This window comes from Aricia agestis, chromosome 1 (genome assembly GCF_905147365.1).
Source record: "Aricia agestis chromosome 1, ilAriAges1.1, whole genome shotgun sequence".
Taxonomy (NCBI): Eukaryota; Metazoa; Arthropoda; class Insecta; order Lepidoptera; family Lycaenidae; genus Aricia; species Aricia agestis.
This window is the reverse complement of record NC_056406.1, coordinates 7,436,117-7,452,593: the sequence shown is the minus strand read 5'-3', so window position 1 is coordinate 7,452,593 and position 16,477 is coordinate 7,436,117. Positions and strand designations below refer to the sequence as shown.

The 16,477-nt window shown below is 33.9% G+C and overlaps 1 protein-coding gene and 1 long non-coding RNA gene across 3 annotated transcripts; one reads left to right on the top strand and one right to left on the bottom strand.

The window, feature by feature from the left end:
* Positions 1-2,520: 2,520 nt before the first annotated feature.
* Positions 2,521-5,367, bottom strand: LOC121726558 (zinc finger protein 470-like). Of its 2 annotated transcripts, none has more exons than XM_042113973.1 (3): positions 5,293-5,367; positions 5,014-5,166; positions 2,521-4,717 (listed from the first exon to the last, which is right to left on the bottom strand). In XM_042113973.1, the coding sequence occupies exons 2-3, from the start codon at positions 5,125-5,127 to the stop codon at positions 2,639-2,641; spliced, it is 2,193 nt and encodes a 730-aa protein (XP_041969907.1). In that variant the 5' UTR covers positions 5,128-5,166; positions 5,293-5,367; the 3' UTR covers positions 2,521-2,638. The 2 variants fall into 2 exon arrangements, with proteins under 2 accessions (XP_041969907.1, XP_041969897.1); XM_042113963.1 differs by having other exon boundaries at positions 5,264-5,363.
* Positions 5,368-8,320: 2,953 nt separating this feature from the next.
* LOC121726572 lies at positions 8,321-15,591 on the top strand. Its single transcript, XR_006035556.1, has 3 exons — positions 8,321-8,331; positions 9,246-9,252; positions 15,513-15,591. It is a non-coding gene; the product is annotated as an uncharacterized LOC121726572 (long non-coding RNA).
* The last annotated feature ends 886 nt before the right edge of the window (positions 15,592-16,477 follow it).

Here is a 16,477-nt window from a genome sequence, read left to right as displayed (position 1 = left end):
TAATGTAATGTTTTTACCTACGAATAATAAAAACTAAGGAAAAGTAACTCCGTCAAAAAACATGTTCCACAATTATTATACTTGTCAAAAAAGTGTACTTACCTTAGGTACACATTTCAATACATTTGCAATGTTTACATGACCTTGAGCGGTACTAGGCTGACGTTACATGACAGATCAAAAGAAACCAAATTTAAAACGGCAATAGTATGGGAGATAAGATTCCGTAGTTTTTATTATTCGTAGCGCTTTACCTACAATACAAAGTACATCGGAAATAGAAGTATAATCTACACGGTGAAAATTTCAACTCTATATTGTATAGCTATTACCGTACTTGAGATACAAACTCGAGACAGACAGATGGACAGACATCGCAGTCTGTGAAGTTTGGGACCCCTAAAAATAAAAATTAATATAAAATAATATATTCAATGAAGCGCCACCTAGTGTTCAATAGCATAGTGTCCGTCAAAATTATATATCTAAGATTATTTATTAATACAATATTACAGCTGTTTCTCATAGCAATAGAAGTACAATAGTATTAATAATTATTATTCGTAGGGGTAGCACTAGTTAGAAGAGCTAATTGAAGATTTTGAATTATAATAATATTATAAATCCAAGACATGTCCAGTAGTGACATCTGTTATTGAAAGAACAAAACTTTTCATTAGCTATTTTTACTAGAGATGGCGCTGCTTATATTTTGTATATTGACGTGAGTACATGAATATAAAATACTAGATGACCCGGTGAACTTCGTATCACTTTCCTCCAATTATAAAATATTTCCCCGGACTTCCAAGAACATTTAATTATAAGCCAAATCGCCAATCGATTAAGCCGTTTTCCAGTTGTAGTGAGACCATCAAAATTTCTAATTCAGTTTTAGGGTTCCGTACCCAAAGGGTAAAAACGGTACCCTATTAGTTATTACTAAGTCTGTCTGTCTCCAGGCTGTAACTCAATAACGGTAATAGCTAGAGAGTTGAAATTTTCACAGATTATGTACTTAAATATCTGTTGCCGCTATAACAACAAATACTAAAATCAAAATAAAATTAAAATTTAAGGGGGCTCCCATACAACAAACGATTTTTTTGGCCTTTTTTGCTCTATAATATCAATAATGACAACAGGTAGGTACTCGAATTTTTCTCATAGTCCTTCATTATATTATTATGTGTACTTTAATATTTAATAATAATTTTAAAATAAAATAAAAAATTAAGGGCCCCCTTATTTTTTTCCCATACAAAAAATTCAAATTTTGGCCTAATTTTGCTCTATAATGGTACGGAACCCTTCGTGCGCGAGTCCGACTCGCACTTGGCCGATTTTTTTTGATAACGATAATGTACCATCGAGGAAGTTGATTCCTATGCAATTGACAGACCAACGTTATTTGGTCGAATATGTCAATTCAATGTTAAGAGGATTCCACACCACCCTTTTTTCCATACAAACGTTGTCCCCTGTTTCCTCCCTGGATAATGCTAGTAGAGTTATAATTTTTTTCCTAAATATCTACGGCCACTAATACAATGTCCCTATGTTTTCTTTTTTTTCATAATTTAATTATTAAATAAGATATGAACGTTCAAAAACCCAAAAAAATGGTCAGATTTTCCGCTGTATTCAAACGTCCAAAAAACAGATTTGGCTAGATTATACAAAAAAAGCAAAACATAGGAACACAGCTCAAGCCTTTTTTTAATCTTTAATTGATTTACAATTAAAGATTAAAAAAAGGCTTGAGCGGTTAAGTTTTGGAGAAGGAATAATTAGGGGACAACGAATCGTTGATTTTCTGGATTTTCTGCAGTTGTCTCTATCGCGTTCTGCGGTATAGGCTTGAGGTAAGGGAGACAGCTATAGATATTACACGTACTTTTTTTTCATTTCTCTAGCCCCTGTTGTATCCTCTTAATTGTGATCTGTCAGCTGGGTTTGACGTAACGCAACCAAACTAGTTAGGTCCCCGATTTGCATAGGAATCAACTTCTCTGATAGAACCTACTTTTATTCTGATACATCTGCCTATTTTAAATATCTGTTAACTAAGGTAGAAATAAAAAAAATATAACTTATGTTATAATACTTTGTGATGTTTTTTATCTCTTAAGTCCAACCAATTGTCGATTAAAGGACTTTTTTCCTTCATAATTCCAAATATGATAATTATTATTAAACTTACTTAAGATTTGATATTATAAAATAAAAATAAAAAAACAAAGTTAAAAACATGTTTTATTGTTTTTTAAAACTTGAAAAAGATGTATACTTTGTCACTTCTTTTTTTTCCATCATAAAATTATCATAAATAATAATAATTACGATATGGAGGGATAAACATCATTAAATACAATAAACCATACAGAAAAAATAACTCCATTCCTAATTCAAAATCTGAGCATTAGGTACAGCTAAACAATAATTTGGCTTAGAGTAAAAATAATATTTGAAATGATTTAAAATCATTGAAGAGTTAAGTATTATTGAATACATTTCAAACACTTTTGGTATCAGATTTATTATCATAGTTCTAGCTACTTCTACCACGCAATTGACATCATACCAAGTTTCAGATTATAAAATTACAAATATGGTAAAATTAAATCACGTAATATGTTTATTCATTAGAATCTATGGTATATTGGTTCCACGGGACATTCTCAATAGCATGTTTCTTTAGCTTATGTTTTTTGAGATATTTCGAGTCTATAAATGCTTCATTGCATAAATTGCACTGATAGGGCCTCTCCCCAGTGTGTGTTCTTAGATGAACCACAAGATTGCCTTTTAGGGCAAAGAATTTCATACAAACGGAGCAACCAAATTTCTTCTCCCGAGTATGAGTAAGCTGATGAGTACGTAAATGAGTCTTGGTCTTGAACCTCAATGAGCACAGTTGACAAGGGAATGGTCTCTCATTAGTGTGTACTCGTTCGTGCATTATCAACATGGCCTGACTGGCACAGCCTTTACCACAGGTCCCGCATGGAAATCTTTTAACTGTCTTTTTGCCCTGACTTTGATCCTCAAAAGCCACATCCAGTTTTTCTATGTGCACATTTTCAATATGTTGCTCTATTGCAGATTCTAGGGAATACATCTTCTTGCATATAGAACATGCATAACCTAGTAATTTACCACTACTCGTAGTCACCTCCTGTTTGACAGTCTTCATTAAATCCTCTTTAATCTGATCGACCTTCTCGGTCATTGTTTTCTTACAAAGGCCATCCTTGTGTGTGGCTAGACTTTCCTGATCTTCGAACAAACAACCGCACTGGGTGCACACCAATGGATTTACATGTGTTAACTTGTGAGTTTGCATTGTGATTTTTTGGGCAAATTTCTTGTTACAAATATCACATTCAAAATCCTTAACACCTTTATGGATCAACATGTGACGTTTCAAGTTGTTCAGGTTGGCAAATGTTTTCCAGCACACATTGCACTTTGGTTTGCTGTTATGAACATACTTTATATGTTGTGTCAAGCCATTACGCTTGACAAATTGATTGCAGAAGAGGCACTTTACGAGAAGAGTATTTACACTATGTAAGACCATATGGCCAGCCAGAACTTCAGAAGTCTCAAATGACTTCCCACATAAGTGACAGGTGAGATCAGCGGTAGAAGTATATTGATGTGTATGCTGGTGTTCCTCATACTGAGTCAGATCTTCGAATTGCTCTCCACAATCACACAGAAACGTACCATCCTCCTGTTGAAGAACAGTAGCGATTTGACTGTCATCACTATACTCAATTACTAACTCCGAGCCATCACATTTTAATATTTGGAACTGGGATCCCTCCTCACCTTCACAGAGTATTACTTGTTGATCTTGCGATACATCATCACCTGCGTCGACTAGTTGTGAATCAGTCAAATATTTGATATTTTCACCGTTCTTCAAAAATATTGCTTGTTCGCCTCCGGAAGGTGATAATATTTTAATAATATTTTTAGACCTATCCAAATCTTTCCTTGCAAGGGCTATAGAGAAATCATTAAGAGTCTCCTGGGAGTCCTCACCAGTGTTCGGTGGATTTTCTAGTATAGTTAATCCATCTCCTTGAACAAAGGAAAGCTCCTGTTCTTCTGTCTGCTCTTGGGTTGTATCTACATCCATTTCATAGTTCTGTTCGGAGTCTTGTTCTTCATTTTCTAGTATTGTAGCTGGCACTTTGTTCGGAATAGAGTTGGCCATCAAGAATGAATCTACACAGTTTTCAAATTGATTGGTGGATTGTAGTAACTTTGTCTCAGTGTTCTCACTATCATACTTAAATATATCTTTCTCTTGTTTCACATTTTTTATAATTTCAGGCACCAGTTTACTTTCAGCATTTTCTTTTTTCACTGTACACTGCAATTCACTATCTTTAGGGTCATCAATCACGAGTACATAGTATGTATCGTCATCATCACAGGGTTCGGTTTTGATGATTTTCTCAATTTGTTTCATAGATTCTTTGGCAATATCCTCGATGGTCATGTCTGCACTGCCTTTGACTTGAGTTTCGATTTGAGAAAATTGTGGTGAGTTTGGTTCCTTATTCTGGTTTGTTATAATATTTAATTGAACCTTCAGCTCTTTATCCATTTTTAGGCACTGAGTACGAAATTGATAAGCTGAAGTCATAGTTGAAAAGCATTCTACACACAGCTTCTGGGGAAGACCGTCGTCCTCACTAACCTGCAAATGAATAAGATATTTTTAGGTTATTTCTTTATAAATGAAACTTTCGAACCGGAGTTGAATTACCCAAAACTATGACTATATTATTAAAAAAGCTATCTTCCATTGTAAAACAATGTTTTAAGAATTAGGAGAGAATTTAACATACACATCAATGTTAAATAAAACTAAGTAGGTATACTCAGCACACAAACTATAAATTTGAATAAGTTAGGGACCGCAATTTTAAGTAATAAATTATGAATTGTGACCAGACAAGCTTAAAATTCCAGACAAACAAAACTGCAACGTACCTCAATGGTCGTGACTTCTAAAAATTTTTCTCTAATATTATCTTCGTTATTTAAAAGTGACACTTCAGAATTTGGAGATAAACAGCACCGACATAAATTAGACCAAGATTCCATTTTAGAAATACTCGTACATAATTATTCCACCAGGAAAATCTGAAAAATACGTATAAATCCAATCCATGACCAATATTTTGACAGTCTTTATTTACATTTCGGTATCCACTGTATTCAAAGAGCACAAATTATTTACCTATCCAAAGAGTAAAATTATCTACGGACCTTGTCCAAAGACGATCTATTGAAATTATAGACAAGAGAGCTTAGCAAAATGGCGTCGTCGATAAGAAACAAGAACGGAAGTGAGTACACGTCACGCTAGAATGCTTGCGCGTTGATTGGTTGCGCCATGAAAGCGCGGTAAATGCTGAACGCAATTTTTGTAGTTGAACCTGGCAACATTAATCGTAAGTGCGTTCTCTTTCTCTGTCAGTATACGGTCTAGTCTAAATTATTAATATTCAAAGTGTTACGTAGTATATGACATTCTCTTTGATTCAAAGTCTAGACATCAGCTTATGTCATTTCAAATTAGGTGATAATACTTTAGGTACTTTAGGGTGTGTTTGAGTCCCCTATAATATAAAGTTCGCTGTGAAAGTAGCAGCATTGAAATAGTAACATTTTTCAATACTTTTGTATGGGAAAATTCATGACACTGGGGCGATTGGCGATGGCGATTCCAGCGCTGCCACTTTGACCGCCTAGGCCCTAGAGTCTCCAGACGATCAATTTTGCTGTGAAATATCACGCATTATGCAATATTATTGACCGTCTAGGGTTAATATTTAACTTCTAATTGTTCAATGATATATTGCACAATAAAATTGATCGTCTAGGGGCCCACTAAGAGTAAACTCAATATAAGGGACACATGTACACACCTTAAAGTATTATGACTAATAAATAATAATTATGTTTGTTACGCCTTGTAGAGATATTATTGGTGGGTTGTAATGAGGCATTTCCTTATTTTTTAAATTTGATTGTCAAACAGTTTTCATTTTAGTAACTAGATGGCGTAATGGGTAGACAACTATCGGTACCTAATACCATCATTAATGAGGCATTTTCTTTTTTTTTTAATTTGATTGTCAAACAGTTTTCATTTTAGTAACTAGATGGCGTATGGGTAGACAAGTAGAGGGATTTTAACATAGATTAAGTATTATAGTATAGATGTAGTCTTAGCCCGTCATCGCGTGGCCATTTTGTGCTTATTTTCATACAAAATACATTTTATGCTTATTTTATATATAATACATTTTGTGCTTATTTTTATACGTGGGAGAGCCATGCTTCGGTGCGAATGGGCCGGCTCGACCGGAGAAATACCACGTCCTCACAGAAAACCGGCGTGAAACAGCGCTTGCGCTGTGTTTCGCCGAGTGAGTGACTTTACCGGAGGCCCAATCCCCTACCCTATTCCCTTCCCTACCCTCCCTTATTCCGTTTCCTTTCCATCCCTACCTTCCCCTATTACCCTCCCTCTTAAAAGGCCGGCAACGCACCTGCAGCTCTTCTGATGCTGCGAGTGTCCATGGGCGACGGAAGTTGCTTTTCATCAGGTGACCCGTTTGCTCGTTTGCCCCCTTCTTTCATAAAAAAAAAAAACAAGTAGTGTACGTTTATTTTCTTGAATATTTCTATTTGTCGAGTATTTCGAAGCACATTATTATACAGGAAAGAAAGTCAATTAGTTCATGATATCGATTATCTATAGTTCAAGTGATGAGAATCCGTAAACACACGTAAAAAGCAATTTTTATAGCCAAATTATTAATTGATGTGACATTTTTAGCACTAATGCCTTATATAGCACGAATAAAGGATTAATACACGTATAAATTATCTTTTTAGCTTACAAAAATACCGATTGAAAAACCCAAAAAACGTTATTCAAAACTTACGTATTTAATGTTAAATCCACGTGTTTAAGGCATTCTCTGACCATTCTTATGGTTTATTATTTAGCGGAACCACAAAACTCAACAATATCTAGCATTAAATGTTCACTAAAACCTTTATTAACACTTTTCTTACATGAAATATGCCGACCGACTCCTTCGTTATGTCCTAGTAAGTAGGACATAACATTACACGCTTTTGACGCTTCAGTCCAGTTCCAGTCTATAGTACCTCAATGGATTTTAATTTATATTTTTTAATCTTATTTTTAACATTCTTAACTAGATAAACACTTCTAGATTTTCTATTGGTTCCTCACCGATCTGAAATTATCTGCAGGTTGGCATCACTGACTACATATGGATTGTGTTTCCAAAAAATATCAGTGTACTGTCAAGTGTAAAATAAATCATAAATTAATAACTTAAACTTAAGCAATCATTGGCCTAAGCAATTAGGCCAGTATACTGGTAATAGTTTAGGAACACGCTGACATAATAAAAACTTGTCAAACTGAAACTGACAACTGAAAGAGTTTTGGCGGCCTTGTACTTTGAAATTTCTTCTACTTTTTATTGTTGGTGTGGTTTTTGTTATTTTTTGCCAAATTGTGTTATTTGGGTTTCGATGTTCAATATTGGTAAAATATTGGCCATTAAATATCCGTTATCGTGCAAAAGTGCAGGTAAGATGTTGTCAAAACCAAAATTTAAAATTCCTGTGACATTTGGTATGAATATCGATAAATAGGGCTATTCCGTGAGTTTTAACTAAAACATCGTTATAATAACTTTATTATCCTATTCATTGGAATATCATCGTATCTTTTTCAAATTGTAATGTATCAAGTTTTACATTCTTTTGTTCACTTTTGTAACAATTATTGATGGTATTGCCTGGTATTATCGATAGTTGTCTACCCAAACTGGGCAAAAAAATGTAAAACTTGATACATTTCAATTTTAAAAAGACGCAATAATATTCCAATAAATAAGATAATAAAGCTATTATAATGATGTTTTAGTTAAAACTCACGTAAGAAATAGCCATATTTACCGTTATTCACACCAAATGTCACAGGAATCATAAATTTTGGTGTTGACAACATCTTACCTGCACTTGTGCAAGATAACGGATATTTAATGGCTATACTCGGCGCGGCGAACTTTGATCCCTATGACACTGACAGTTAATAACATTGTAGTGGCGTCAGCATTAATTTAGGGTCATATTGGAGGCGTCTAAAAATGCCATTTATAAATTGTACGTAGCTTTATGCCATTACAATGATATTCCGTTGGAACTTTTAACAATTCTTAACATTTACAAGAAATTATCTCAATCTGAATTTACGTGTACGTCCTGCAAAACTTACATAATCGTTAAATGTCACACGACGTAAGTTTTGCAAGACGTAAACGTAAATTCAGATTGAGATAATTTCTTGTAAATGTTAAGAAATGTTAAAAATTATAACGGAATATCATTGTTATAGCATACACTTACGTAAAATTTATAAATGTTATTTTTAGACGCCTCCAATATGATCCTAATTTAATGGTGACGCCACTACAATGTTATTAACTGTCAGTGTCATAGGGATCAAGGTTCGCCGCGCCGAGTATAATATTTTACATCAAAAACCCAAATAACACAATTTGGGAAAAAATAATAAAAACCACACCAACAATAAAAAGTAGAAGAAGTGTCAAAGTTTGGTCAAATTGACATGCCCGCCAAAACTCTTTCAGTGGTCTGTTTTCAGTTTGACAAGTATTATAATATTATGTCAGCGTCTTCCTAAACTGTTACCAATATACTGGCCTAAATCACTTCTATGCGTATGCTCTTCGTGAAACTAGAGAGACGAAGCAAAAAAACGAACATAGAAATGGAAATGTATTTTAAATACATACAGTTTTATGTTAATATTATGCTAATGGAAACTAGGTTTAAGATATTTTGATTTATGTCACACTTGACAGAACACTGATATTTTTTAGAAACACAACCAAAATGTAGTCAGTGATGCCAACCTGCAGATAATTTCAGATCGGTGGAGAAACAATAGAAAATCTAGAAGTGTCTACCGTCGCGCCATCTGGTGCAGATTCTAAGAAGAAAACAACACATTTGATGCTTGCATTTACGTTAAAAAAATTGAAATGCATACTATTTTACACAATATTGAAACCATTGTCACAAACAATAATTACAACCAACTCGTAAGTAGTTTTGTCAAAACGTATAACTATTACTAGTTATAGCCTATAGGTTTTGACAAAACTACGTAGGTAAAAATATTACTTTGTTTAAAAATATACTACCAAGACCCAATTTTACCAACAACTGTTAAAGTTTACGATTGAATTAATATCATTTTACCATAATACCTCCATGGTCATCCCTTTTTTCTTAGATTGATTTGAAAGGTATGACACTACGATGTTGCCACTTTTTAATTTCTTCACTTTCTTGTCAGACTAAGTAGTTTTTTAAAGAAAATTGCGGCCAAATGTACAATATTATGTTCGTATAATATTGTACATTTACGACTGAGTTCCTTCTTGAGGTCAATTTGTTTAATATTAAAATTACTTACAGAATTGGAGAGACATAAAAAGGAGAAAATGCAATAATTTGTCATTGCTTCGAACTGCTCTAAAAAGAGAACACGCCCCTTGTCTACAACGGGTGTGTTCTCTTTTTCGATCAGTGTTCTGCCTGGTACTATTGAGGTTGGCTGCGTACACACGTTTTCGGAAATCTAATTTCCGAATTTGTTTTGTGTCTTCGTAAATCCGAATGCATGGGATCACTGAAAAATACATTAACCGTCGCACACCTTTGCTATTTCCGAACGGAACGGATTACGTACGCTCGTACATTTCAACTGGAAGCCGGTGAGGCGAAATTCCACATTAGAAAATCAAAATAATATGGAAAACGTGTGTATGCGGCCAGCGGCCAGCCTACGTCGCGGATGCCGGATGTGACGTACGTTGTCATTTTGTACCGAAGTGCAGTGTTGCCAGTATCTGTATTCTACTTATTTTTACACAAAATTTTAGTGTTTCGAAAAAAAAGTAACGTTGGTAGTTCCAAAGTTGGGTACAAATTAATTATAGAAATAACTCCCACACTGGTTACGGTGACGGTGGCCGGTTTCATTGTAACCAGGCCAGTTTGGCAGAAGTAATTTTAATGTGCCCAAGTGTATGCGCAGTACACAAGACCACTCTGTGTTCCTTTACTCTCATTACCCAGTGGGACGGACGACCAACAGGACTGGCGAGAAATCTGGCGCAGGACCGACTTTTTACATGCCCATCCGACGCATAGATTTTCTTACTTGTCAGACAGTCAGAAGATCAGCCTGCATTGTCCTAACCAAACTTGAAAATAACATGTTTCCAACGCGGGAATCGAACCCACGACCTCCGAGTCAAGCTCTAAACCACTGGACCACAGAGGCGTTATAATTATAATAATTATAAATTATAAAATTAGGTTACGAATATGGCTACCAAAATAATATCACAATAATAATTATTATTATTATCCAAATGCACTACAGCAAATCTGTAGTGCTAATAATCGCCATTCGCCAGTCACTCTGAGCTAGGGAATGCAATACCGGTATACCGGGATCCCGCATATCCAGCCGAGGCATTATGGCAATTGTACCATAGTTACCAGCGTGGAAGCTGAGGGATATCAGGAGCCGTTTGGCAGACGACACGTCTTATTTTATTTATTTATTTATAGTATACATGTTATTTATTTATTAACCAAAATATAAAAGATACATTTAAACATTAAATACAGCAACAAAAAACCCTGATAGGTTTATCCTGTTGCTGGTAATGTACTTAAGTAAGTACTTTAATTTTTTACGTAGCCATATCCAAAATAATGTTATGTTATCTTTTATTTTGTCTAAAAGTATTTATAAACTGACCTCTATTATACTGTATAATAGAGGTCAGTGTTAATCAATCAATCCTTTATTTGGGTTTAGAATAAAACGGGGTATATCAAGACGTCAAGTCAGTATAAAGATTTATTTTTCTAGTTCTTGTAATATAAAAATATAATAATTATTGGTCATAGCTATACTTATATACAAACTGGTAAAGTAACAATATTATTTAAATGTAAGTTGCTTTTTGTGATTTACACAACTGTTATTATTATTGTTAAAGCTTTATTTTATTGTTTAGTTTTTTAAATGACACTGTAATTGCTTAGTTTTAATTTAGTTATTTTATTTTTATCGTCAGGCGCTTACTGAAAATCAGCGTTGCGACTGGGGTCGCAACACATGCTGAGTAAGCATCTATTTCGTAAAGGTTTTGAAATGTTTTTAATTCTTTAGATTCTTTTGTATTGTTTACAAAATAAAATTTCTTTCTTTCTTTCTATTTTAAAGTTGGTCCACCCTGCTGGATACCGCAAACACCTGGATGGTTCAGTCCCGGAAATACCTGGATTCAAATTACCTTGCGGGATTGCATTCCCTACTCTGAGCTAAAAGGAGAAACAGTCTGTCGGTCTAAAATCGTCTGCCCTTGAACTATTGCTTACCTCCAGATTTAAATAGCCCTGAAAATCGAACACAGCATCCAAAGTTATGTACGAAGAGAATCAACGAAGAGAGGAGACGAAAATAAACTCCGTTTTTCCTGATAGTTCACTTTTCTTTGCACTTCTTACACAAAAGAAAGGTGCATTATGCGGATTAAGGTACGGGTCAGCAAAATAAAACCTATAGCATTGCATTCTCACAAAAAATCTGGTTTTGAGTTATTAATGCATGTTCTAAAAACTAAATAGTCTAAAGAATAACTGCATTCATAATTCAAAACAACTACCGTCTAGATATCAAGGTATAAAATATAATGAACGACATTTTTATATTATTATATTTATTGAATTCAAATCTCACTTTATAATAAATAGATGAAGTGATTAAAGTGTTCATAACGATAACATCAAATAAAATTTATAGCAATAACAGCGCAAGTAGTATTTCGCGCGTACATCTATTTTCATAGGATTTTTCAATAATTTTAATTATTAAATGTAGGCATATTGCGACTCTACTGCATCGGAATCGAGTCGTACGCCACCGCACTGCCATCGTTACGAAAGATAGGTCCTATTTTTCATCTTTGCAACTTAATACCTCCTAAGGACACTTCAAATGAAACTCCATAGTCGCCATACAGCGGATAGCCGGAAGGCTAACGCAGTGCGGTTAACCAGATAATGCGTACGTACCCTAAGAGCCCGGATAGGTACCATAGATATTCGGTATAAGTACTTCCACACTTTTTACTTACAAACCAAAAAAAATAATTATTAATTTATTATATTTTGAGGCATAATTATTATCTTCAAAATCGTATGAAAATAGATAACGAAACGATATAATATAATATTATCGTGATTATAAAGATAGTCGAATAGCAATCATGGTAGGACAAAATAATGTGTTAGCACTTTATTTTGTCCTACCATTATATGTTTCAGCACTTATAATATATTAACATAATATTATGTATTTTAGAATTTACGTTAGTTCCGAACCATAATACTGCCAAAAATCGACTACCGTTAGAATCCGTCTTACAGCTAAACGATTCACCTAAAACAAGTAGCTTAAGTAAATTCAATGTACTTAGCAACGAAAAACAAAAGTACTTAATGCGTAGTGTTTTTTTATTTTTAAATCACAACCAGTAGGTTTAAGGCAGCGTCACTTGTCCCACACTTGCGCTTTAAATACTTTTGATTTTGAGCCGTTCTTTTCACGAAATACCAATAGAAACTATTTTAGACTTATTCAATAGTTAGTGGAAAGATAAAAATGTTAGTATTTAGATACTGTAGGTACTTAACGTGAGTGGTAAAATGTATTTGAGCCATGACGTCAGAATAGCCATTACAAGTTTGAAGTTAAATTCTTGAAGCCACACTGAATCTAGGTTCACTTATAAATTAAATTTTTAAATAATGATAATGTTTCGTTTTTTTTCAAGCTATTCTCGAGAAAATACAAAAGCAGAAGAAAAACTTCTGTAGTACGTAGAGATGTTAGCAATCATAAACTCTTCTAAACTAAGTAAATTACAAATAAGTTCCTAGGATAACGAGGAAACAATAACTATAATTAATTCAAATTTTTTTAATTAATTCAACAGTTTTTACAAGCGAGAAATAATAAATAAGTACTCACTTAATTACTATAAATAAATTTAATTTACACTTTATTCTAAGAAGAAACTTACTAGAAATATCGAAGCTTTGGCACTTAGGTCTTAATCACTTACAAAGCTGATTATATTATATTAATACTGCGAATGTGATGTATAGATTAAAAAATATTTGATTATATTAATGTAGAATAAAATTTGACAATTATAGTTTACACATAAATGTTAACGCAATATGACTTAAAATTAATGCTATGGATGTTAATCTGAAAATAAAATGATTATTATTATTACAACGACAGCTCTTCGTCAATAGCTCGTCGTGTCTTAATCCTTCATTTTAAAAGGGAATTATTGTATGTATATGCATTCTTTTACATAATGAATTTAAACTCAATATAACATGCATACTAAAATGTTATATTACAAACATACTATAATAATGACAGCTATATATCAATAGCTCGTCGTGTCTTGATCCTTCATTTTAAAAGGGAATTATTGTATGTATGTGCATTATTAGACAGGTAACGATACACTTGACACTAGGTATTACACATATTGTTTAAAACAAAAAATGTATAATTATTAGAAAAAATACAATTATTGTTTTCAATAAACCATTACTAGTAGGTACGTAAAATATAGGTACGAGGTCACTTAAGAATAAATGTTCACAGATTTCAAATACCGAAGTTAAAGTACTAAGTAGTAAGTAAGCGTAGGTTACACGATAGCGTCATTTCTAAAGGCCCTTCGCCACGTGGCCCATGATAAATAAACATGATTGTCACAATGATTGCAAGGCTGTTAATTGTTATTATTGGCGAATATCCTCATATACAGGAGGTTTACTCTGAGGTGCAAAATTTCCATGTTTCGGCCAAACGATCGGGCCGTTTCCTCCTGCGAAGTTTTGTTCGAAAGTTCGAACTAGCCGACCGAAGTTTGTCACGTGACTACGATAGACGATAGGGAACACGATGTAACTTCGGAGTAAAGTCATTTCAAATCTTCGGTCGGCTTTTGGTCGGATCAGTAGCTCTACCATGAGTTTAAAGCTATATATTTTTCGATACTCGATACCGACTACCGTAAATATTTAGTATGGAAAATTTTACAGCGCCTCTAGCGGTCACTTGCGGAACTAAAATCGCCATACTAAATATTTACGGTAGTCGGTATCGAGTATCGATAAACACTATAGCTTTAAACTCATGGTAGAGCTACAGAAGATTTGAATACGCCGCGGCCGTTTCGGAGTATGTATGTATGGCATCTAGGTGCGTAACCATCTATGTCTGATCATCATGGCGACCGTGGCGAGTCTGTACAAAACTTTCTTTTAACAAAACGTTGATGACAATCATGATTCATGAATTAAAATCACTCTCAATCATAACACTATTCCATGCATCTTCCTATTTAAGAAAATATGAAGCTATTCGATCACTAACTACATTCTTATTTAATATTATTGTAAAACAGATGACAGGGTAAATTGAACTCGGCTAGCCTAGCGCTAGTAATTGGAGATTGGTGTTATGTAACTATAACTATTTAAAATCCTTTTAAATATTGTTGTTATCTAGAGGTATTTATTTCACTGTTTATTGCTTTACCAGCCTAAGGTCACATGGGAGAGGGTTGAGCCCCAAACCATGGGGGTTGGGATTGAACCCGAGACGTCCCAATCGCATCCCGCCCAGAAATTTAAACGTTTTTAACGGGACTAGTTAAGCACTAAAACTACTAATACAAAGTCGATACTAGTTAAAATTTACTCTATTGGTCTTTCCTAAGGAATAATTTAAACCTACTACGTAATTATTAATTTTAATGAAATGACTAGATATATGAAAAGTTTTAAAAAATTTATTCAAATCGTAGGTCGCAATATTTGCAAATATGAATAGTGACTATAACCTAGTAATACCGCCGCACCGAACTCACTATTATCATCACACTTTGACAGGTACTTAGCCCCTGTCCGAATATCCGATTTTTATGTCGGACAAAATAATTTTGACATGTTCAGTTTAGGGCCCTAGCACACGACGACTTTTTGTAGCGATGTAAAGTTGCTCCCTTACCGGGAGCATTCGCTTGTAATGTATCGTTACAGAGTCGAGCATTACAATGCACACCTTTGTGTAATATCTTGATACAACTTCTTATATCAACTAGCTGCTGGAATGCTCAAAATCGAATGTTACATTACATGCGAATGCTCTTCAGTCAGGGAGGTAGTATTGTAATGTAACGCTCAAAGTCGAATCTTTAATGTTACATTACAAGTGAATGCTCGCGGTGAAGCCGGGTCCAGACGAGTGTGACGTGTAATGTAAGATTACGTGTAATTTAGCGTCAACAGTGTGGACGGCACACGCACTCAAAGCGGATTGTCCAAACGATGCCTTTGTGCTCGCGCGAAAACCGACAGCCGATGGATAAACCCCGAGCGTTACATGAATTCGTGTTACAACACGGTGAATTACATAACACGTTACACTCGTCTGGACCCAGCTTGAGGGAGCACCTTAATCGTTCGTTTGCAACGCTACAAAAAGTTGCCACGTACTAGGGCATTTTCAAAAAAACGTGTACCCTTGCAAAAATATGTCTATATTTTTTAAGGTCATTTATTTACCTTTTTTTTAATGTCATATACAAGGAAAAATATTGAACTAATGGAATAAGTTAAAAAGAACGCTGAAAACGTTATATTATTCTGATATTATTGAAACAAAATCGAATTTTCGACGAAACAGATTCCGTTGTGCGACTAAATGTAAAATATAATTTAATACAAAAAAATACAGCAATAAATGGATTTCTTCGTTAATTTAATCTAGTGAAATGCATATTTAATTATTTATTAAAAAAAATTTAGATAATTTCAAGGATCAACAAGAGTAGCAATTATTTTTAATCCATAGTGTGACTATGTGACCCAACCACTAGGTTATTTTTCATTTTTTTACATGAGTAAGTAATATTTAACATATTTAAAGGAGTTTTTATAACACAAAAACCTTTTATTTAAACATTTTTATTGTTGCACTACTTATAAAAGTAAAAAATTCTTTGATTTCATAGATTTAACTTCAATAATTAGAGGGACGAACATCTCATAATCATAAAGATGTGTTCACATGTCTACGAATTCCTAAGTTATTAATGACATCGGATTATATGCACGATCAAAGTGCCGAAATATCCATGCAAATATGCATGAAAAATGGTAGAAATATGCACAAAATATGCACAGTCAAAAGTCA